The sequence below is a fragment of the Trypanosoma cruzi genome, genomic scaffold (genome assembly GCF_000209065.1).
Source record: "Trypanosoma cruzi strain CL Brener 1047053517145 genomic scaffold, whole genome shotgun sequence".
NCBI classification, from domain to species: Eukaryota; Euglenozoa; class Kinetoplastea; order Trypanosomatida; family Trypanosomatidae; genus Trypanosoma; species Trypanosoma cruzi.
The window spans coordinates 365,559-388,756 of NW_001849571.1; the positions used below are offsets into that span (position 1 = coordinate 365,559).

The following is a 23,198-nucleotide window of genomic DNA, read 5'->3' on the forward strand; positions in this document are numbered from 1 at the left end:
ACGCGATCCTGTTTTTTGTCCTTACTGCCGGGGTTGGCCGCCGCAAGGAATAAAAAAGAGTAGGGCGGTGGCCCCGGACGAGAGATACATGACGACGTGTCGAATTATCCAAGTTGCAGCGGCTGCCCCGAACGAGAGATACATGACGACGTGTCGAATTATCCAAGCTGCGGCGGTCCGCCCCGTACGAGAGATATATGACGACGAATCGATGTATCCACGCTGCGGCGGCGCACCCTAAACATGTCGCTTTCGTTTTCCAGGGGACAACGCAAATGTGCTCGATTGTTCGAAGATCGAAATTAACACCTTACGTGAAAATGGGTCGCGCGACCACATTTTTTTTTAGCTCAGTGGCAAACAAGCTCACAATGTCATCCGGGGCGCGGGTTCGAGTCCCGAAGATGCCTATGTTTTTTTCCTTTTTCCTTTTTTTTTTGGAATTCTTGTTTCTTATTGCTTTTTAAACTTCTGGTTTGCAGGACGGTGTGCGAGTTCTGCAATCGCACTGATTCCATCTGTTTCGTGGTGTGTGCGGCTGCGGCTGCGGTGGTGGCCGCGTGAGAGTGAGTGAGAGAGCGCCATGCACCGCCCGCACACACACTCGTCTTTCACTCACTCTCTGTGTGTGTCCCCTTGCATGGACTCTCGCCCTCACCTCATCCCACGAAGCACACACATAATGTGCCCATTGTATATATTGCATGCACACCCATGCAGGCCCGTTGGTGCTCTCTCTTTTGCACGACACGCACCGCTGCCGTCCTGCCTGGCTGCATGGGCGGAGCACCGTAACTGTTTCTGTTTTGTTTTTATTGCATTGAGTGGGCGACCTCTCTCTCTCTCTCCCTGTGTGTGTGTTTTGCTTTACGGGAGCAATGAGAGTGTGTGCGCTGGTCGTCCCACGCTTCGGCTTTTTGTTTTGTTTTTTCTTGTTTTTATCTCTTACTCCCCTCATCCTTCTTTTTTGCTTTTGGGGGCAACCACTATGGACACTTTTTTTCTTTTCTACTCTTCCCTCTTTTAATTGTTTCTTCTGCACTCTTCCTGTGAGGGGTGCCGTGTGTTTCCCGCCCAACTGCTCCACTCGCACACCCACCGACACGCTCATGACGACGGCCCTGTGCGCCTCGCCTGCTGCACGCATGAGGAGGGGCCGCGACGAACGGCGCGCTGAGGGAGCCGTGACGTGTGGGCGTGCGACGAGGGCCTGTGGGGCGGAGCACACATTTCTTTCCCTCTTGTTTTGCTTTCTTTGCTGCCAGGGCGGGCAGACACCCGCAGCGCCACACACACACAGCCACACCCTGCCGCCGTGTTTTTTTTCTTTTGTTTATTCGATGGGTGTGTGCTGCCACCGTGCGTGATTGTTGAGGTTGGGGCCGTGCCGCATGTATCGCCGCCTTCCAGCTGTGCCTCTTGCTGTGTTGATGTGCCTCCATGTGCTCCTCTTCTTTTCTGCTACTCCAGCATCCACACACAGACATAAGTGATTGCACAGTGCTCTGCAGGATTGCTTTTTGCGACGGCGGGACGTTGGCTTGCATCCCGTGCCGAGATGGCGAGGCCGCTGCGTGTGTGTCTGCGGTGGGAATCACGGTGCCATCGGATGGGTGTGTGTGGGACGCCTTTTGCATTGAGTTTGTGGCCGGCTGACGCGGCTGCACGATGCCCGCCATGCGAGAAGGTGTTGCCTGCTCTTGGGGTCATTCTTCTCTGCCCTCTGTTTTTGCACTTCCGGTTGTGGGCGTTGCTCGGTGTGTGCTGACGCGTGACGGACGGTGCCACGATGGCCTCCTCCGGCGATGACAGTCGCTGTGCTCTCGGCACACATCCACACACTCTTCCTTGTCTCTCTGTGGGTGTGATTGCAGCAGGGCATTGCTGCCAGCGTGATGGGGACCACGACGGCGTCACCCCTCGAGGAGGTCACACGCTCTGTCGGTTGTGGAGCGGCGAGGCGGTTTGCCTGCAGTTTGACTGACAGAACCACACAGTCGTTTCATTGCTGTCGCTTCGTCGGCATCACCCGCTGCTGTGGTGTCCGCAAGAGCCGCAGCCCGATGAGGATGGCCTCGTAGTTGTCTGGCAGCCCAGAACTTCAGGGCCTTTGCCACTCAGGATCGCCCCTGCAGCACGACTGGCGCAGCACCGGCCAGGCATCGTACTTCTCCAGGAGTGCAGGCACCATAGTGCTCCAGCGACGAGGCTCGTTGGCTGCAGTGATCTCCACCAGGCCTGCAGTGGGCGTGCCGGTGGCGTGGCCTTCTTGGTGCGCCACACCTTGCTGTGCGAGTGCCCGCTGCTCGTGACACCAACTGCCTGGAGAGCACTGTCTTCCGCGTGCGCCCACCGGCCAGCCCCAGCATGCACGTGGTGAACTCCTGCAGCCTTCCCACGGCAATTGCTCACGCTGCTCACTTTGCGAGCACCATTCGTCTCCCTGGTCCTGCAGCGCCTATTGCGGGCGACTCGAATTCACACCATGAGCTGCGGGACGGTCGCTCACCATCCACGACGGCAGGAGAGGACCTTGCCGCCACCTCATCCGGCATGGAGTGTGAGCTGTCTGACGACCCGGCACAGGCAACGCGGATTAGCGGCCGCAGCGTCTCGTTTCCCGACGTGACTGCGCAACGCGTACTGCGTGTCTCCCACTGGACTTCCACCCGTTTGCAAGGAGTCGGACCACCATCTGCCATCCCACACTGCAGGGACGGAGGACGGCATCCCGCGACAGGCAGGCATGCTGCCACAACGGAAACATGCCGCTTTGTCCTGCGTGAAGCTGACTGTGATGCTTCCCCCTCGGCGTGTGGAACTCCTCTGGCCGCTGTGACCACATGGTTGGAAATGCACTGAGGCACCGTGCGAGTGGCAGCCGTAACAGTCCCACAGGAATCTGGACGGACGGAATGGAGCAGGCCGAGTGTGTTGCAGCGGCAGCCTGCCCCGAGCTGAAATGCACCGCAAACGGGAGGACCGCAATTATGCCCTCCGCCGTGGCTTCTCCATGCTGCTAGAGGTCCGTGTGAAACAGCTTGGTGCCCTCTGGAGCCCAAGTCCTGTGATACCCCGAGGCATGGCAGCGCCACGTCCCTTCCCTCTGGGATCGGCTGTGCTGCGGTACTGCTGGGACCGCGTCTGTGCTCTGCCTCCACCGCAACCTCTTCCCGACGTGAGCACCGCCACTCCTTGCCGAAGAGCAAGCGGCTGATGGACGCCCTCCTGTCCACTCCTCGGCAGACCGACACGCGCCCTGCAGATTACAGGCAACCCTTCATATCTCGGTGGTGCCGTCCCTCTCACACTGAAGAGACAGGACCGCCCCGACCGCCTCCGAAACCTCCACCTGGCGTGTCGACGGCACCTCCTCGTAGAACGACGAGCAGCAGGTCAACGTCGCCCTGCCCAATCGGCAGCAGCGTCTTCTCGTCCGTCCACAATATGAAGGTACACGCCCGACGTGTCCACCCTGGCACTCCAATCGCTGAGAAAGGCATCGCATGTGGATTCTGCGACAGCTCCACCGTATTCCCAAGAAGTGCCTCACGCGCAGGTCACTACCAAAGATGTCAAGCGTATCAACGAGCTAAAAACGGACAGCGCACCTCCGCAAGCTCCAATGACAGCCATAGCCCTTCAGCCACTCCGCTACGGCAACCACCACCAGCCGCTGAGCCGCCTGACGGTCCACGGGAGGCCCTGCCGCACACGCTCTGGGATAACCCCTCTCGCACGATAGCACCGTTTAGGGGTAAAAACTGGCCACGTTTCTACGGACAGTCCTCAGCCTATCAACGAATAGTGACCGCAACGTATAACAAAAAGAAAAATTTCATTTATTCTCAGTAGAAAAAAACGTCACCTTCACACTCGCAATTGCCACCAATGAATTCATTGCGTAATGCCGCTCCGAGCTGCAAGACTTCCTGGCATCATCCAGGTCCCATGTCGACAAATCGATGCAGATGGGCGCCCATCCATTCCTCCCAATGACGGTGCATTTCTGCGACGTACCCGCTGCTTCAAAAAGGACACTTCTCTCACCACAGCCGGGACCGACTTTTCCCTTTCGGCACGCACCGCTTTGTCAGAGGAGCAGGAGTACGTCAGGCTGACAGCAAAGCACCCGCATGCACAACACATCACAATCATCGCAACCAGAAGCACCAGCAGCACTGCAGACCGTGAAGTGACGTGGATCAACTGACGCATGCTGTACGTGATGGAAGACACTTCATGGTTTGAAAAGAATACAAAACACTCACAATATCTCAAAGGAAAAAATAATAATAAAAAAAATAAAAAGTCACGTGTCCGCCGTCAAAGCAAGCCAACAATCGATAAAAAAAAGGTAATGAGTGCACTCAACCGCAACACAAGTAAAACAACAAAACAATAAAAAACAAAAAGCCGAAGCGTGGGACGACCAGCGCACACACACTCATTGCTCCCGTAAAGCAAAACACACACACAGGGAGAGAGAGAGAGAGAGGTCGCCCACTCAATGCAACGGAAGCAAAAAACAAAAACAGTTACGGTGCTCCGCCCATGCAGGCAGGCAGGACGGCAGCGGTGCGTGTCGTGCAAAAGAGAGCACCAACGGGCCTGCATGGGTGTGCATGCAATATATACAATGGGCACATTATGTGTGTGCTTCGTGGGGTGAGGTGAGGGCGAGAGTCCATGCAAGGGGACACACACAGAGAGTGAGTGTAAGACGAGTGTGTGTGCGGGCGGTGCATGGCGCTCTCTCCCTCACTCTCACGCGGCCACCACCGCAGCAGCAGCCGCACACGCAACAGGAAGAAGAAGCAAAAGAGGAAAGGTGGTGTGGGAGACCGCGGTGCTGCTGTCACCGTCACTGTCGTTCGTCGTCGTATCAGTTGTGTTGGCGGTGGCGAGAGGTGCCTTTTCGGTTTCTGCAATCTTAGAGTCCGCAGTCTCTGTGCTGCCTGATGCGTCTTCTGCATCGTTGGTCTCGCTGAGCCGTGCAGCGTCCTCAGTGGATGAATGCCTTGAATAATTGGTCGACGGAGTGCTCTCCACACCAGCGTCAGACTGCGGGGCCGTTAGTTCTGCTGGGCTGCTGTCATTGTGCTGTGTAGTCTCAGTATCAGTTGTTATAGCGGTTGGTATTGTTTCTTTCTTGGTGTTTTTCGTAGTGTCGTCCTGACTGTCTTGTACTGTGGCCGCAGTGCTATGCAAATTAGCATCTTTTTGACCTTCGTCTTTCTTGTATTCGGCAGAAATTCCACTGGCAGCAGCACTGTCTTCTAGAGGAGGCGGAAGAGTTACTTTCGCAAGTCCACCATGTGGTGCGTTGTCTCTGGTATCTTTTTCGAGAGTTTCTTCATCTGTCGGTGAATTTGTAACGGAGACGCCGTTTTCTTTAATTCCTGTTTGCGTGAGATCGAGAATCGCTTTCAGACTACTGGAAGGAGGACTGCTACCTGTAGATGAATTTGTCTGGAGCGTTTGTAGCTGACTCTCAATTGAAGACCCGTTCGAGGTGTCTAGGCCACTTGCAGGTCCATTTTCCTCATGTTCCTCCTGTCTTCCGTTCAATTTTTTTCTTTGGGTTTCCTCATTTCCTTCTTCCTTACTTCCTTCATCGTCTTCAGAAAGATCTTCTGTTTTTGCAACAACGTTATCTTCGCTTCCCTCCAAAGATCCCTCTCCCATTGGGCGTTTTGCTTCCTCATTATCTCTTTTTACTTGTGGTTGCGTTCCCGGAATGCCTGATTCTGGCGTCTCGGGTTTTGATGCCAGCGGAGGTTCAGCATCACTCCCACGAGCTGCTGTCTCCTCGTCACATCTACCGCCGGCACCGCACCACAGCACGCAGAGGGCACACACCAGCAGCACACGGCCAGTCATCGTCATCGCCATCACTCCTGTCACTTGCGTGTAGCTTTAAGCACAAACTAACTCCCCGTCAACGTAGAGAGTGAAAGCAAAAGGAGAGACACGACCACTACAACAAACACAGCCACCGCAAAGTAACAAGTGGCAGCAGCCCAGCAGCAGCAGCGCAGACACCATGAAACAGTTGAAAACAGTGAAAGGGCAAAAACACACAACGCCGCGCAGCAAGTAAACAGAAAAAACACACAAAGCAATTAAAAACAAAACACAGGTAAACAAACAACAATAAAGCAAAAAATGTAGAAACATACAAAAAAGAGCTGCACAGTATGGGTCCAGCGCGCATGCACCCATCCTCAAATGTGACACCACGCAAACAGTTGTGTGCGTGCCATGCATATGAGTGTGTCTGGGATGCGTTCAACGTGACGGATACAGGAAGCCACAACGCGAAGCACACAGCAGCGCAGCAGAAGCAAATGAAGCAATACACAATCATTATTTTCTCTTATTTATTTACATCGGACCACAGTAGACGGACACAAATCCCCGTGGCTGAGTGCTGGCACGCACAGCCCGCACACACCTCTTCAGCCCACAGCGGTGTACGCCAGCGCGGATGCGGCGAGCAGCAGCGGGGCACACGCCCACGCAGAGCTGCTGAGGCTGCCGTCGATCCTGCGAAGTCGTGACGGTGCGAGGGTGGTCGTCGTGGTTGGCGCCTCTGTAGTCGTAGTACTTGGTGCCTCTGGCGCAGTGGTGGTGGTCGTGGTAGTCGTATTTGGTGCCTTTGTGGTTGTGGTCGTCGTGGTCTTCGTATTTGTTTTCTGTAGGTTAGCCTCTTCATTAGGTATTAACACTTCCGGATTCTGCTCTGTTTTTTTTACCACCGACTTACTGGAATTCTCCGTTGAACCTCTCGATTTAGTGTCCACACTTTCTGACTCTGCCTGTTCAGTTGCCCTTTCTCCATTTTCTGTACTGGACAATTCACCTGATATTCCTTCCTTAACGGCCTTAACTGATTGATCTACCGCACCGGCACCAACACCTTCCTGGTCCGCAAGGGTACTTGAATCCGGAGACTTGATCTCTGGAATTGTCCCCTGTGGCGGTATGAGCGGTTCACGGGGGACAACACGCTCCGCAACAACCGATGCCGTGCAGATACACGGGCAGCAGCACAGGGCAAGCACCAACAGGGCGCACAGCAGACGGCACATCGTCATCATCGTGAGTGTGGTCGTTCAGTGGTGTGGAGCTGATCTGCACAGTGAGGGACATGGAGAGCAACAGGGGAGACGAGAGGTGCAGCAGACACACACAGAGGGCACACCACATGAGGAGAGGGCAGCAGCCAGGCATGCACCGTACGCCGCACACCACGCACGACACACACTCCAATCCACGGCAGCAGGCACACACACACACAGCCCTGCCGCAGCACCAACACACAGATGGAACAGGGAGAGGCAAACAGGAGCGGCACACAAGGCTCCACCGCATGCACATACGGCAAGAGCGGTCCGTCGTGTCTGCACCCCTCACGGAGGGTACGCACACACACAAGAGGAGGTGCAGCGCACACAGCAACACGAAAGCAAAGTAACAATAAAAAAGGAGGAGATCCACGCACACCACGTGGATTGTTGGTCCACAGGAAGTGCAGCCAATATTCATCACAAAGCAAATTGTCATTTTGCTGTTGTTGGATGCTGTTATAATAACGAGTGAGTAGCGCAAAAACCGTCCGTACAAAAGTGGCAAGTATTCCGTCGCAAACGGGCCGTCGTGCGGGCTGGGGCAGTCCAAAACAGTCGCAGTCCATATTCCCAACGACGAGGGCATTCCCGCAGTGGATGAGGCAGAGTCTCCCGTGGTCCGTCGTGGGATCAGCAGCCCGTGGGATCCGGTATGAGGCGGTGGCGGAAGCGCCTGGTCCATCTCGAGTACCCGCGCTTGTGCTTCCTGCGTGTCCTGCCTGCTGGCATGCTTGGCAACTTCGGTGGCGACCTGCGCGTGAGGCGCCTGCTAAGAAGACGGTGGCGCCATTTTGGCATCCGCATGTGAGGCCCTCTCCAACTATCGGAACGCCAGGGTGAGCACGTCGAGCATGTGCCCTCATATTGTGGACGGAAGAATGCGCTCTGCCAAGGATTCGGCAGGAATACGTCAATCCGCCGCTCGCTTGCCGGCAAGGAGTTGCGGTGCTCACGTAGGGAAGAGGCTCCGGGAGAGGCGAGACAAGCCATTCTCCTTAGTGAAGGAGGGACGGCACCACCGGCACAGAGGGTTACTTGTGATCTGCATGGCGTGCGCAGGCCTGACGAAGAGAGGGCAGGAGTCGCACCGCGCCTGTGCGCCGTGCCGCCACTCGGGGAACGATGTCCGGGTCAACACCAGGAATAGAGTCCTGGCCACACCGACAGGCGCCTGTAATGCGGTGTGCGCGCCTTACTTTTCCTCCTGGACATCCTTCCAGCATAACCTCTTGACTGCAGTGAGGAAGCCCACGTGCCAGGCATTGACGCAGTCCTGCGGGAGAGATCGTGCCATGACGGCATCGGCGTCCGCTGTCACTCTGCGTGGAATACCGCAGTGTCATGGAAGATGTGGAGCCAACTGCGTGACCCCAATCCACCAGTGAAAGTGGCACGGCACAAATCTCCTCGCTGACGTCGTCGTGCACCGCCAGAGGGCCAAGGCGGAGCGCCTCCATCACCGACAGGGTATCTGTGGCGACAGGAACTCGTGTGGGCGATTGGGACGCTGCTACCAGGCGGGAAACTGGGAACTGTCCGTGGCCATGCTCAGTGGCAGGACACTCCGCTCGGCTGGAGCATGCAAGGCTGCCAGCGGCTGTGCGGTGAGGCCCCACAGGGAGCGCGGCTGTCCGGGGAGTCGAGTGGCAGCGCGGCGGATCCACATACATGGCCCCAGAGAGGCGCAGGCCGCTTCAACGGCCGATCGTCTGACACTGTCCAGGGCGTCCCTGGCGTGCCGTGGCCGGAATACGCCCACCTCCTTGCGGCTCACAGTGCCCCAGACAACAATGCGGTGCTCAGCATGAGGGGCGCGGATGTGGTGCGGGGAGATCTCCATGTGGCAGCGGACGCGTCGCAGTCCGTTGAGGACGGCATCTCCCGGCAGCGGAAATGGTCGTCGCTGCCTTCCAATGTATTGACGAAGGTGCCATGGTTTCCGAGCAGATTGCGCCACGCACGTCCTCAATATACCGGAGACGCGTGAGGCGTTCGTGCTGTGTGGGTGCGCGGAACCCAATGATCCTCCGCAGCAGTGCTGGACTGGCTGCCATGTGGAAAGAAGCATCCTTCGTTGATGCGCGTGGGCCGAGAAATGCTGTGCAGCTGTCGCCGTGCCGCACTCCCAGGCTGTGGAGGTGAGTGGGAGCTGGACACGGTGCGGTCGCCTCGCCGCCGTGGTGCAACGCAGTGTGGACGCATCCAACCAGACAGGAACGCATGATGTGCTGGGACGCACCAGCTCCTGCGCCCAGCCGCGGCTGACGGCGGAGTGGCACGGTCTGCCCTGCAGCGGCGGTGACGTGCAAACCGAAATTGAGGTGTCGATCAATCGCATTGCCGAGCAGAACCACCAGGTGCGAATTGACGCGTGGGTTCCCACCGCCCAGACGATGGTCGGCAGCGTCCTCGTCAGAATTTCTGTTTGAAGCGATGCAGAACAGAGCGGCCCCGTTCCCTTCCGCTTCAATCTTCAGGCTGTGCTCCGCAGCCCATGTGGTCACAACGGACACGGCAGTCGACATTGCCGCAGCACATGCACGGCCGTCCGCACCCAACGCAACAAGCGTGCGGTCGTCAGCGTGCACGAACGCCAACGCCAAGTAAATGCTGTCCAGGCGGCGCGGCAGACCATCCACGTGGCGGTGGAAAAGCTGCGGTCCCACGACGCTGCATTGGGCTGCCACGGCTGAACCAAGCTGCTGTCGGGAATATTGTTGGCGAGCACTCATCCCAACGCAGCCGCCTCGCAGGTGACTGCGCTACCAGCGTTGGGTGCGACGGCACAGACGCGGAAGCCCGCCGAGCACGGCCAGCACTCGTCCATCGTCAACGGTGTCGAACGCAGTCGAGAGACCGATCGGGACTGCGAGAGAGCGGCGACGGCAACGGTGCAGCGCGGGACGCCACCACTGCAACGCTCGCAACCCACGGCAATGCGCTCGCTCAGCCCTCGTGCCGTTCCGTCACTCACAGGCGTCACCACTTCGGAGGCCGCGCGTCGTGGCGTGGATCCAGGCTGTCGTCGGTGGTGTGCCAGCAGTGCTGACAGGCGGCGGTGGAACAGTCATTCGCTCAGCCCTAGCAGGACAGAGTGCAGCAGGATGGACCGACAACTCTCTCCGTGCGGCATGTGTCCTTCCCGTGTCTGCGGATAGGAGTGGTGTCTTCCATTTCCCAGGAGCCTCGCAGGCTGCCGTCCGCAAGGGAGGTGTTGGTCATCGTTCTGTGCGAGCAGCGGGCAGCGGGTGCAAGATGGCGCAGAAATGCATGCAATACACGCCGGGGACAGGGGCCACGCCAGGCAAACAATCGCGGATGGCCGAGTCAGGCGCACACGGCGTGAAGGGCCAATCCATATCCCAGTCACCAGGGAGCACGCGAGCACAAAGTGTGGAGAAAACAGTGGGGATCGCAGCACGTGCGACGCGGACAGTGTGACGGAGGAGCGGGTTTGCCTGCTGCAGAGGCAGAGCACAGTCACAGTCCCAAGAGCACCACAGCACAGCCGATCCCAGAAGGCAGGGACGTGGTGCCGCCACGACTCAAGGTATCACCGGCCTGGGCTCGAGAGGGCACCAAGCCGTTTCGCAAAGACCACTAGCAGCATGGAGAAGCCACGGCGAAGGACATGATTGCGGTCCTCCCGTTTGTGGGGAAATTCAGCTCGGGGTGGACTGCCTCCTGCTGAGGCTGTTTGCGCGTTGCATGCTGGCTCCAAAACACACTCGGCATGCTCCATTCCGTCCGTCCGGATACATGTGGGACTGTTACGGCTGCCGCTCGCACGGTGCCTCAGTGCATCTCCAACCATGTGATTACGGTGGACAGGGGCGTTGCACACGCCGAGGTGGAAGCATCGCAGTCAGCTTCACGCAGGACAACGGCGAAATGTTTCCGTCGTGGCAGCATGCCTGTCTGTCGCGGGATGCCGTCCTCCGTCCCTGCAGTGTGGAATGGCGGATGGTGGTCCGACTCCATGCAGCGGCTGGACGTCAAGTGGGATACACGCAGTACGCGTTGCGCAGTCACGTTGGGAAAAGAGACGCTGCGGCCGCTGATCCGCGCTGCCTGTGCCGGGTCGTCGGACAGCTCACACTCCATGCCGGTTGGGGTGGCGGCGAGGTCCTCTCCTGCCGTCGTGGATGGTGAGCGACCTTCCCGCAGCTCATGGTGTGAATTCGGGTCACCCGCAATAGGCGCTGCAGGACCAGGGCGACGAATGGTGCTCGCAAAGTGAGCAGCGTGAGCAGTTGCCGTGGGAAAGCTGCAGAGGTTCACCACGTGCATGCTGGGGCTGGCCGGTGGGCGCACGCGGAAGGCAGTGTTCTCCAGGCAGTTGGGGCCACGAGCAACAGGCGCTCGCACGGCAAGGTGTGGCGCACCACGAGGGCCACGCCACCGGCACGCCCACTGTAGGCCTGGTGGAATTCACTGCAGCCAGTGAGCCTCGTCGCTGGGGCACTCTGGTGCCTGCACTCCTGGAGAAGTACGATGCCTGGCCGGTGCTGCGCCAGTCGTGCTGCAGGGGCAATCCTGAGTGGCAAAGGCCCTGAAGTTCTGGGCTGCTAGATAACTACGAGGCCATCCTCATCGGGGCTGCGGCTCTTGCGGACACCACCGAAGCGGGTGATGCCGACGGAGTGGCCGCAATGAAACGACTGTGCGGTTCTGTCAGTCGGGCTGCAGGCAAACCGCCTCGCCACTCCACAACCGACAGAGCGTGGGACCTTCTCGAGGGGTGACGCCGTCGTGGTCCCCATCACGCTGGCAGCAATGCCCTGCTGCAATCACACCCACAGAGAGACAAGGAAGTGTGTGTGGATGTGTGCCGAGAGCACAGCAACTGTCATCGCCGGAGGAGGCCATCGTGGCACCGTCCGTCACGCGTCAGCACACACCGAGCAACGCCCACAACCGGAAGTGCAAAAACAGAGGTAAAAGAAGAATGACCCCAGGAGCAGGCAACACCTTCTCGCATGGCGGGCATCGTGCAGCCGCGTCAGCTGGCCACAAACTCAATGCAAAAGGCGTCCCACACACATCCATCCGATGGCACCGTGATTCCCACCGCAGGCACACACGCAGCGGCCTCGCCATGTCGGCACGGGATGCAAGCCAACGTCCCGCCGTCGCAAAGAGCATTCTTGCAGAGCACTGTGCAACCACTTTTGTGTGTGTGTGTGTGCTGGAGTAGCAGAAGAGAAGAGAAGCACAGGGAGGCACATCAGCACAGCAAGAGGCACAGCTGGATGGCAGCGATACATGCGGCACGGCCCCAACCTCAACAATCACGCACGGTGGCGGCAAACATCCATCGAATAAATAAAACAAAAACACGGCGGCAGGGTGTGGCTGTGTGTGTGTGGCGCTGCGGGTGTCTGCCCGCCCTGGCCGCAATAAAAACAAAACAAGAGGGAAAGAAATGTGTGCTCCGCCCCACAGGCCCTCGTCGCACGCCCACACGTCACGGCTCCCTCAGCGCGCCGTTCGTCGCGGCCCCTCCTCATGCGTGCAGCAGGCGAGGCGCACAGGGCCGTCGTCATGAGCGTGTCGGTGGGTGTGCGAGTGGAGCGGTTGGGCGGGAAACACACGGCACCCCTCACAGGAAGAGTGCAGAAGAAACAATTAAAAGAGGGAAGAGTAGAAAAGAAAAAAAGCGTCCATGGTGATTGCCCCCAAAAGCAAAAAAGATGGATGAGGGGAGTAAAAGATGAAAGAAACAAACAGAAAAAATTAAGAAATTTAAACCATTAAAAAATGAAAAAAACACACAACTTCCCGCAGCAAGTAAAAACAAAAAAAGAACACTGAGCAAAAAGAAAAAAATTAAAAATTTAAAAACACACACACACAAAAAAAAGAACTGCAACAAATGGCTCCACCGTACATGCACCCGCACACACAAATATGTCCACGCAAACAGTTGTGGGCGTGTTGTGCATATGAGTGTGTCTGAGATGCGTGCCAAGTGACGGATAAAGGGAGCAGCAACATGGAGCACACAGCAGAGCAGCGGAAGCAAATGAAGCAAAAAAGCAATCATTATTTCTATTAGTTATTACGCAAAAAAAAAAAAAAAAGACGCGCACAAATCCCCGTGGTTGAGTGCTGGCACTTATAGCTCGCATTCAATTCTTCAGCCCAGTGTCCCGTACGTGAGCGCTGCCAAAACAAGCAGCAGCCGGGTATGCAGACGAGGGTTGTGGAAGCAGGCGTCATTTCCCGCATTGTTCTCCAGCGCCTTCGTTGGGGTCGCAGAGGAAAGGGGAGCCGGCATGCCTGCCGCCGTAGAATTGCCTTCGCTGGTGGCAGCGTCGGTGGTGTTGGTGGCGGTTTCCCCTTCGGCGCCTTCCGCTGCGCCCCCGCCCTCGCCGGTCTGGGACAACTGAGTCGGTGGCGCAGCTGCAGTCTCTTCTTGTCGTCCCGCTGGAGGGTCATGGGAGGAGTGTTCCCCGCTCTCTGTGGGCTCCGGATCTGGTGGGGATTCGGGTGCAGCAGAAGTAGAATGTGCAGCGCCTTGAATATCACCAGAGGGAGCGGAATTCTGCGCTTGCAAAGTCTCAGGAGGAGAAGGATCCGTCTTGCCCGCAGCGCCAGCAGGAAAAGATTCAGAACTTATTGTGGTGGTGTCACGAGGAGCCTCTTCCTCTCGAGCCACCGGAGGTCTTTCTTCCAGAGGTTTGGCCGGACCACTTGCAACGGTGGCCGGATTCGGCTCCACTTTACTCTCCCACCAACTCTTCACCCGGCCTGAAGTGGGCGTATGGAATTTGATCTCAAAGACGCCATCCTTCGCATTCCTTTCAATACGTCTCTTAACATCCTCCGGTGCACAGTTTCCAGCGCCCATGCCGCAAATCATCCTTCCCAAACCGCTAGCTTCAGCCGTGCAGTTATACCACAGTGACTTCCCACGGAGTTGCCAGCGCCCAACTTTTTCACCGTCACCCGCACACACCGCATCCACCGGCAGCACCTCCTCCTCCTCCTCCTCCTCCTCCGCGGCAAACACGCACAAGCAGCAGCACAGCAGTGTAAACGCCAACAAGACACAGAACACACGGCACATCATCATCGAAACTATCGTTGTTGAATAGAGTGAATTCTTTCTGCAAGAGCATGAGAAAGCAAAGGGAGAGTCAGCAGCCACACCACGGACAGCCACCGCATGGTACTAAATGGCAGCAGCCAGAGGAAGCGCACACCAAAAAAGACAGACGGAATCATTACAACTGCAGGACTCACACACCGCCCCTCAAGCCAGAAGTTAAACAAGCAAGAAAAAACACAACAGCAAAAAAAGAAAAACAAAAGAGTTGGGAGTCCAGCAGAGCTCCCGGAAACTTAAAACAAAAAAAACAATCGGACAGGACTTTTATTTCATGTGCCATGCAGCACAATGCAACCGTGTGGTTGTGTATACATATATTGCCCGCACCAAGAAAAGAAATAAAACTTTAAAAAACATACCGTTCCATGAGCCCACACAACACCCTTCACATTTCATTGCGGCATCCGGCCTGTTCTTCCACTCATCGTTTCGCGCAGTCCGCGGGACGCACAACCGCAGCGCCGGCACCGCGTGTGGGCAACAAACAAAAAGAGGGGAAAACATGTCACTCATGACGGTGTGCAGCAACCGACCATGAAATAATAAAGGACACTCATTATTCCAGGAAAACAACGAAAAACAACAGTAAAACGTAAATAATAAAGGAAAACACGCAGGAAACGCGGCACATGTCCTCCGTGCTGAGTCGCAAGTCCACACAATCCCAAAAGAAGCAGCCACTCCCAACACACACACGCACAGTGCTGTCAACAGTTAACTCTCGCAGTGTCAATTTCGCGTCGTTGAGCACGGCAAAGCAGTCGTCGGGACACACACCGCTCCCGGAATACTGCGCGGTAAATTCTCGTAATTGGGGTTTTCGTGTCCAGAGGCATTGCGTTGAGTCAATCCGTCCGCACCACCCTCAGCAACAAATCCACTGCCTGCAACGCCATTTTCTAAAACGAGAGATTTTGTGTCCAGTGGCGTTGTGCTCACTCACCTCGTCCGTGTTATCCGCAGCAACGTGCTCCCTGCCGCCATAAGTGACAGACATGATCCCGGAACCATTCGACGCCACTAATATTTTCAAATCATAGGCAAAGAAAAGCCTCCTCTTGGATGCATTCGGGACCATCATTTCGTTCGGATTGGCGGCAAACTCAGGCCTCGTCTTAGGCGTGCTGGTCGCCGTGTTGGATGCGGGACTCCGATCGACGGTGTTGGATCCGTCAGCCGCGGCAGACTGTCGCCAATCCTCGTTTTGGCGGCAAACTCAGCATTAACTTGCGGCGCAGTTGTCCACCAGATTTTGTGTCATCCTTCCCTTCACGGGGCGGCGGCAACCGACAGATGCCCGTACGGTCAGCATCGCCGCTCCGTGCAGGCGGATGGATGGTTCCATCGGAGGGAAAATTGACGCCACCACAATTCATAAGGGCCGGCGTATTTATGTGTCGTCACATTCATCGTGAAGGCAACGGTGGCCCCTTCCTCCTTCGTTGCACAGCTGGCAGCACAGTTGCTACATGTGTGCACCGCATTGGCCACATGGCACACAGCACCCAGCTCACCATTCCTGCCATGCATGCGCACATCAAAGCCACTGAAAGTATAATTCTCATGCTGAGCCTCAGCACTGGCAGCAGAACACTTATTCCACGCACACACACACACACACACACACACACACACACACACACACACACACACACACACTTCTTCCACTCCCACACACACACGCGATAGCTCAGGCTGCCGTCACTCTGAGCACACGACACATCCACCGGCACAACCACCGCATCCGCATCACCAGATACATGTCCAGGACTCCCAGCAGCCGTCACACACACGGACGTGCAGCAGCAGCACAAGAGCGCAAGTACCATCACGGCGCACACAACACGGCGCCGCACCGTCAAAATCGCCATCATCGAACTCATCGTCATCGCAGTCATCAGCCGTAATGGAGTCGCTGGAGCCAGACAGCCGATCGGTGAGGCAGAAGAAAAAGAATGCAATTAGAGGGAGATGGACGGGGCACAGCGGATACAGCGAGAGAGAGAGAGCAGACAAAATGAGGAAAGCGCAGCAGGCCCAGCCGCACAGTTCACACACCACGAGACGGCATCCACCACCATCTCCCCCAGCTCACTTCCACAGCCCCAGGGAAATGGCCAAAGCACCGCAGCCACCACACAATGCACACGGAGCAAGCACCCGCCACAACAGCCACACGCGCCAGTGCACCACCAGCTAGTAACAAAGCAAAGCCCAAATTTCCTGCCATCCCGCCCTCAATGGAACACGGAGCTCAACTCAACGCAGTCACACGCGGTGCATCACACCCGCAGGAAAAGAGACTCGGGCTGCGCACTCCCTCCACCTCCCTCCTCCTCATGGCCACGGAAGAAGACAACAGCCGCCACACGCAACTGCCAGCATGCACTACAAAAAGAGCATTCAAACCCACTGCAATGTGCATTTTGTGTGTGTGTGGTTGTTGTGTGCCTGCAGAAACACAAAGCAAAGAAGTAGAAAAGAGGGAGCAGAGTATGTGGAAGGACGCACGAAATGTACAGCGGAGACGCATAACGGAAACAGCAAGAAGAAGACCGCTGAAACTCATGACTGCACTGCAGCCCATGCAGCGGCAATCCACACAAAATTTATTAAAAAAAAAAAACTTTCCCCTTCGCCTTATTTAAACCCCATCACACAAAATAATTATTAATGAAAAAAGAAATCGTCCATTACTGTTCCACACAAATTTAAAAATCGCCTGGCTGCCGTGTGGCCACACCAAACTGTCCGTATATATTTTGCCCGCAAAAGAAAATTAAATAGTTGCATGTCTTTCAACCGTCTGACCCTCCATGTGTCCGCACATCGTTTATATTTCATGGGGTCATCTGCGTGTTGCTGCTCCCCTCAGCCCTCTCATCGGCGCGTGAGTGCGGCCTGCAGAGCACAGTCACTCGTGTGTGCGGGGACTGAGAGAAGCACGCAGACATGACGGGAGTCGCGTCACCCCATCGGGAGAGTGAGCGCAGCAAAAGAAAAAAAAACATCAGAGGGGAGAGAAATGCTGACGGGACTGCCAGCGCGTGAAATGAACACGCAAAGCAAAAAGCAAAAGAAAAAACACGGCGGCAGGGTGTGGCTGTGTGTGTGTGGCGCTGCGGGTGTCTGCCAGCCCTGGCCGCAATAAAAACAAAACAAGAGGGAAAGAAATGTGTGCTCCGCCCCACAGGCCCTCGTCGCACGCCCACACGTCACGGCTCCCTCAGCGCGCCGTTCGTCGCGGCCCCTCCTCATGCGTGCAGCAGGCGAGGCGCACAGGGCCGTCGTCATGAGCGTGTCGGTGGGTGTGCGAGTGGAGCAGTTGGGCGGGAAACACACGGCACCCCTCACAGGAAGAGTGCAGAAGAAACAATTAAAAAGAGGGAAGAGTAGAAAAGAAAAAAACGTCCATAGTGACTGCCCCAAAAGCAAAAAGGAGAAAGGATAGGGAGTAAGAGATAAAAAAGAAAGAAAAGAACAAAACAAAAAGCCGAAGCGTGGGACGACCAGCGCACACACTCTCATTGCTCCCGTAAAGCAAAACACACACACAGGGAGAGAGAGAGAGAGAGAGGTCGCCCACTCAATGCAATAGAAACAAAACAAAAACAGTTACGGTGCTCCGCCCATGCAGCCAGGCAGGACGGCAGCGGTGCGTGTCGTGCAAAAGAGAGCACCAACGGGCCTGCATGGGTGTGCATGCAATATATACAATGGGCACATTATGTGTGTGCTTCGTGGGGTGAGGTGAGGGCGAGAGTCCATGCAAGGGGACACACACAGAGAGTGAGTGAAGGACGAGTGTGTGTGCGGGCGGTGCACGGCGCTCTCTCCCTCACTCTCACGCGGCCACCACCGCAGCAGCAGCCGCACACGCAACAACAAGAAGAAGCAAAAGAGGGGAGGTGGTGTGGGAGACCGCGGTGCTGCTGTCGCCGGTGGTTGTTTTGTTTGTTGTGTTAGTGGAGATGTTTATGGCTGTTGCGGATGCTTCACTGTTGGCTGCTGCAGTGTCAGTGCTTTCTGGTGCGCTTTTGGGTTTCGTTGTTGCTGCCTTCTGGTCCAATTCTTCTGTGAAGGTATTGTTGCCATTGTTGTTGAGGCTACGCGCATCATGATTGTTCGTGGTTGTGGTTGTGGCGGCGTCTGACTCTCCGGCGGGAGGAGCCGTGGGGCTGCTCTCACTGTCGCCAGTTGGAGCTGCGTCAATCGGTTTGTTGTTTGTAGTTGCTGGTTCTGTTTGCGTTTTGTCGCCAGGAAGAGTTTCATGTTGCGTTCCTTCTGTCGGTGCTGCGTCACCAGGTGGTTGGTTATTGTTGGAATGGAGCTCCTCAGCGGGTTCCTTTTCCGGAGTCAGAGTCGAAGTACTTCCACTCGTGGAGGGAGATGAAGCTTCTGTTTGTTGTTGACCGACAGGTGATCGATTTTTTGTGGCACCTGCGCTGGACGCGGCTTCCTCCTTTGGTGAGTCCACTTTTTGATCCGTCGCAGCAGATGTCCCTCGTTCCTCTTCTGGCGTTAATGACGCCTTTGATGCTCCCTGTTTCTCTGTGCCTTTCTCTTCCCCCGTCACTGGTCGTGCTGCTTTTGGCGGGTGGCTGTCGTTAGGGGACAGGTCAGCAGTGTCTCTACTCTCCACGCCAGTCACTTCTTCTTTCACAGTTGTGCCGCCATCACCGTTATTACTCCCCTCTTCTGTTCTTAGTTTACCGGACGACTGCTCTTGCGCCTCAGAATTGGATTGTCCTGGTGCTAGCACCTCGGCTGTCGATACAACGTGAGACCCTGGCTGTGGCGGATCCTGCTCAACATTGGAGTTCCCTTCAACGCGGGATAATCCTTTCGTGGTGTCATTGAAAACCTCACCCCCTGGATTTTCCGCATCAGAAAGTAAAGATTTGCAAGGAGTAGAAGCAGAAACCGGAGAGCCACCTCCACTTCCCAGAGAACATTCATCTTTTGTACCTCCAGTGGATACATCACTACCAACCGGGACTGAAGGTCTACCATCAGCCCCAACTCCACTTCCGCCTAAAGTTCCATGACCACCAGAAACATCATCATCCCCGGCATCGGCCGACACCAAACCGCAGCACAGCACGCAGAGGGCACACACCAGCAGCAGCACACGGCCAGTCATCATCATCGTCATCACTCCTGTCACTTGCGTGTAGCCTTCAGCACAAACTAACTCCCCGTCAACGCAGAGTGAATGCAAAAGGGGGAAAATGGCCGCTACACCAAACACAACCACCGCACAGCAATAAATGGCAACACATAGCAGCGCGCACACTACGAAACAGTTGAAATCAGTACGATTGCAGAACTCGCACAAAACACTGCAAAAAGAAGTTTAAAAGGCAATAAAAAACAATAATTAATAAAAAGAAAAACACGGGAGCTCCAGTTCGCATGCATATGAGTGTGTCCGCGATGCGTTCAACGTGACGGATGTGTGGCACAACGCGGAGCACACAGCAGAGCAGCAGAAGCAAACAAAGCAAAAAACGATCATTATAATTACTCTTGCTTTATACATCGGACCACAGCAGACGCACACATGTCCCCGTGGCTTTGAGTGCTGGCACGCACAACCCGCACACACCTCTTCAGCCCACAGTGGTGTACACCAGCGCGGATACTGCAAGCAGCAGCGGGGAAAACACCCACGCAGAGCTGCTGAGGCTGCCGTCAATTCTGCGAATATGTGACGGTGCACGGGTGGTCGTCGTAGTTGGCGCCTCTGTGGTTGTAGTACTGGTGGTGGTGCTGGTGGTGGCTGGCGCAGCGGTCGTAGTGGTCGTGGTCGTAGTTGGCACCTCAACAGACTTCTCTGGTGCCCTTGGCAGGGTAGATTCCTGACTCTGCGACAATTCCTCACCGCTCCTCACATTTCCTGTCTGCAACACCTCTTGAGTCTGTGCGGACTGATTCGGTAAGCCTGGTGACTCTGGATTATCGCTCGCCGGAATTGGTGTCCCTGGCAGAACTGACGCACCTGGTTTCTGTCCACTGATGGCCGCAGCCGCTTTCGTTGGCAAAGAAATTCCTTCACTTCCTAAACCTTCCTCAGCGCTCCTCCCATTTTCCGGTTCCGCACCAGGGCCCTTATCTGGTTCCTGTCCCTTATCGAGACCACCTTGCACTTGTGACTGAGAGGACGATGTAATCAGTTCGGTGGATTTGTGGCCATCACTCGCTGTCATGCACACTGACGGGCAGCAGCACAGGGCAAGCACCAACAGGGCGCACAGCAGACGGCACATCGTCGTCATCGTGAGTGTGGTCGTTCAGTGGTGTGGAGCTGATCTGCACAGTGAGTGACATGGAGAGCAACAGGGAGACGAGAGGTGCGGCAGACACACACAGAGGGCACACCACATGAGGAGAGGGCAGCAGCCAGGCATGCACCGTACGCCGCACACCACGCACGACACACACTCCAATCCACGGCAGCAGGCACACACACACACAGCCCTGCCGCAACACCAACACACAGATGGAAGAGGGAGAAGCAAACAGGAGCGGCACACAAGTCTCCACCGCATGCAAATACGGCGAGAGCGGTCCGTCGTGTCTGCACCCCTCACGGAGGGCACGCACACACACAAGAGGAGGTGCAGCGCACACAGCAACACGAAAGCAAAGTAACAATAAAAAGAAGATCCCCGCACACCACGTGAATTGTTGGTCCACGGGAAGTGCAGCCAATATTCATCACAAAAACAGTTCGGTTGCCTTTGGCCTTCGTCCACATTCGGCGCACGCCACTTCATGCAGTCCGGCCACCGTAGCAGCAGCAGCCGCACACGCAAAAAAAATATGGGCGCAAGGAATGGAATGAAGCAAGCAACCATTTATTTGTGTTTCTGTTCGGATGTTGGCAGATGTGTGCACATGTTTTGTTCGTTCTGTTCTTTTTTTTTGCTTTGCGGAGGGCAAACTTAATGCCTGGGTCGTGTGTTGGGGATTACTGCAGGGTGCACAATTATTATTTGTTTTCTTTCCTCTTGTGAATTTTGCTTGTGTTGGTGCAGCCAATAGTTCGGTTTGTGTTGTTCCTGCCTTTTGCTGGTAAAGTGTTGCAATAGATGTTTGTTTCCCTCTTTTCGTTGCTGTGGCACCTGATTCCTCACCGTTTATTGCGGTGGAGATGAAAATATGTGAGTGGACTCCCACACATCAGAACGCACCTTCGCTCCTATTTATTGCTGCATGAAAGGGCATGTGTGTTTGGTGGTGTCTCGTCCATATATTTTGTGGGTGTACATCCCCTGCAGGCTGAGGGCGGGATGACGCTCCGTCGCGGTGCACTTCCCTCGCATGCCGCCCACTGTGATTCATCATGCATCACCCTCTTTCACATATTCCGTGGTGCCACACCGCTGATATTACTGCAGCCGCTGTGATTCCGCGTACTTCACGCATTTGACTGTGCCACAATACATCCGCTCGTGTGGCCGCCGCATCCAAACAGCGGTGCCCAACACCGTGAGCGGCAGTCCACATCCTTGCATGTCCCAACGCAGTGGTGTTCGACTGTCAGCCAGGCGTCAGACAACAGGAGAGTCTTGTGCTGGCAGTACAACACACGGAGCTGCAGTGAAGGGCTCGGGCGGGGACGCATCTATTTGTCGCAAAGCAGTGAAAAGGAGTCGGGCAAAATAATGCCGGCTGCATTCACGACACCATATCCACAGCCAAAGCATGCGACGTGATGTGTGTTTCACTGGTGCTGTGGAATGCCTGCAGACGACGTCACTAGTGGAGGCATGCCACCCATGATCAGCGGACAGACAATAATCGGCATGGGAGGCCACAAAAGGCAGCAACGACGCCAGCAGCAGGAGCAGCTCTCTCTCTCTCTCTCTGTTGCCTCCGAGAAGTAAATATTCCACCAGCCACAGCCGACTGTGCCATCGTGACACTCCATGCACGTCGTGGCTGCGTCAACACATCCTGTTCCCTGCAGCGCCTCAAAAGATGCCTCACTCCGTCCACTAAGTGCATCGGTGTGGGCCGTGCCTGGGCTGTTCGTGAGGACCACAGCGATGTAAGGGTCACCGAGTCGCAGCACGTTTGTTGTGACGTTGTTGCATGGCACCTGCACACACACGCAGCGTCTGCATCCCTCCCTTTTCTGTCCGCCCTTTGCCGGAGTGGCCACACACACGGGCAGCAGCAAAATCACTTCACCCTCGACGATCCAAAATCAACACCGACATCCCTCGCGACGCAAACATCTCAGTTGCCGACACGGGCCTCCTGCCGCTCTGCCATCGATGCTGAAACACGGCACAGTGCACGCACTTATTTTCCTCGTGTGCAGTCAGCCGTTTGTTTCACACATTCTTCGACGGGCTGACGTCCACAAAAGCACGCCACAAAAGGCCACTGTGATCGCACACGCTCTTGCGATGGGCGTCGGTGTGTGCATGGATCCGCTGCTCACACGTGCTGGCAGGCAGCCTGCAGCCGGTGCCCTCGTGCCAGTCCATCGGCTCCAGCACGGAAAAGAGAAAGTGGCCCATTCCCGATGCACTTATTCCCACCGGCAGCACCAACACGCTGGCCGCTAGCCGTCATTCCTCAGCACATCCAGGAATGCCGAAAAGTGACGTGGAACTGTCAGCCAGCAATGCCACAATCCCCGCACACATGTCGGCTCCACCAAAGAAGACACACAAACTACAAACAACACCCTCCACATGTCAGCCGAACATCATTCCGACACACCGCGACACGCCAAACAGAAGTATTCGCCACTCCAATGCACCTCCCCACACAATCAAATAGTCCACGCACCACGCACGGCAGCAGCTCACACGCGGTCAAACAAATGTTCTTCGGATCAGTGTTATCCACATGCTGCAGTGGGAAGTAAACAAAAGAGACGAGCGGCCAAACCCCAAAAGACTGCCACGACTGGCCGCAATTCAACGGAGCGC

General features: G+C 56.0%; 6 protein-coding genes and 1 pseudogene across 6 annotated transcripts, besides 14 other annotated features; 2 read left to right on the forward strand and 5 right to left on the reverse strand.

Annotated features, from left to right (window-relative positions):
* Tc00.1047053511605.5 lies at positions 1-565 on the forward strand (annotated as a pseudogene; the record flags this gene model as incomplete).
* Positions 1-4,395: a sequence feature (areas not merged during assembly with more than two copies in the genome that could not be assigned to a particular haplotype).
* Tc00.1047053511605.10 (uncharacterized protein) lies at positions 2,368-2,862 on the forward strand (the record flags this gene model as incomplete). The annotated part of the gene is made up of 1 exon (XM_805677.1): positions 2,368-2,862. The coding sequence occupies one exon, from the start codon at positions 2,368-2,370 to the stop codon at positions 2,860-2,862; it is 495 nt and encodes a 164-aa protein (XP_810770.1).
* Positions 4,285-4,311: a sequence feature (AT_rich).
* Positions 4,396-6,032: a sequence feature (heterozygous, non-Esmeraldo-like haplotype).
* Positions 4,768-5,895, reverse strand: Tc00.1047053511605.20 (mucin-associated surface protein (MASP), putative; the record flags this gene model as incomplete). Its single annotated transcript, XM_805678.1, has 1 exon — positions 4,768-5,895. One exon carries the CDS (start codon positions 5,893-5,895, stop codon positions 4,768-4,770), a length of 1,128 nt encoding a protein of 375 aa, XP_810771.1.
* Positions 6,033-6,187: a sequence feature (areas merged during assembly that could not be assigned to a particular haplotype. This can correspond to areas where the two haplotypes were merged or to regions with more than two copies in the genome that were merged during assembly.).
* Positions 6,095-6,188: a microsatellite.
* Positions 6,188-6,919: a sequence feature (heterozygous, Esmeraldo-like haplotype).
* On the reverse strand, positions 6,462-7,103 carry Tc00.1047053511605.30 (mucin TcMUCII, putative; the record flags this gene model as incomplete). Its single annotated transcript, XM_805679.1, has 1 exon — positions 6,462-7,103. One exon carries the CDS (start codon positions 7,101-7,103, stop codon positions 6,462-6,464), a length of 642 nt encoding a protein of 213 aa, XP_810772.1.
* Positions 6,920-23,198: a sequence feature (areas not merged during assembly with more than two copies in the genome that could not be assigned to a particular haplotype).
* Positions 7,713-11,719: a mobile genetic element.
* Positions 12,956-12,977: a sequence feature (AT_rich).
* Tc00.1047053511605.55 (uncharacterized protein) lies at positions 13,273-14,211 on the reverse strand (the record flags this gene model as incomplete). Its single annotated transcript, XM_805682.1, has 1 exon — positions 13,273-14,211. The coding sequence occupies one exon, from the start codon at positions 14,209-14,211 to the stop codon at positions 13,273-13,275; it is 939 nt and encodes a 312-aa protein (XP_810775.1).
* Positions 14,112-14,137: a microsatellite.
* Positions 15,848-15,906: a microsatellite.
* Positions 16,852-16,873: a sequence feature (AT_rich).
* Positions 17,675-17,739: a sequence feature (A-rich).
* Positions 18,092-19,402, reverse strand: Tc00.1047053511605.80 (mucin-associated surface protein (MASP), putative; the record flags this gene model as incomplete). The annotated part of the gene is made up of 1 exon (XM_805680.1): positions 18,092-19,402. The coding sequence occupies one exon, from the start codon at positions 19,400-19,402 to the stop codon at positions 18,092-18,094; it is 1,311 nt and encodes a 436-aa protein (XP_810773.1).
* On the reverse strand, positions 19,860-20,525 carry Tc00.1047053511605.90 (mucin TcMUCII, putative; the record flags this gene model as incomplete). The annotated part of the gene is made up of 1 exon (XM_805681.1): positions 19,860-20,525. One exon carries the CDS (start codon positions 20,523-20,525, stop codon positions 19,860-19,862), a length of 666 nt encoding a protein of 221 aa, XP_810774.1.
* Positions 19,996-20,063: a microsatellite.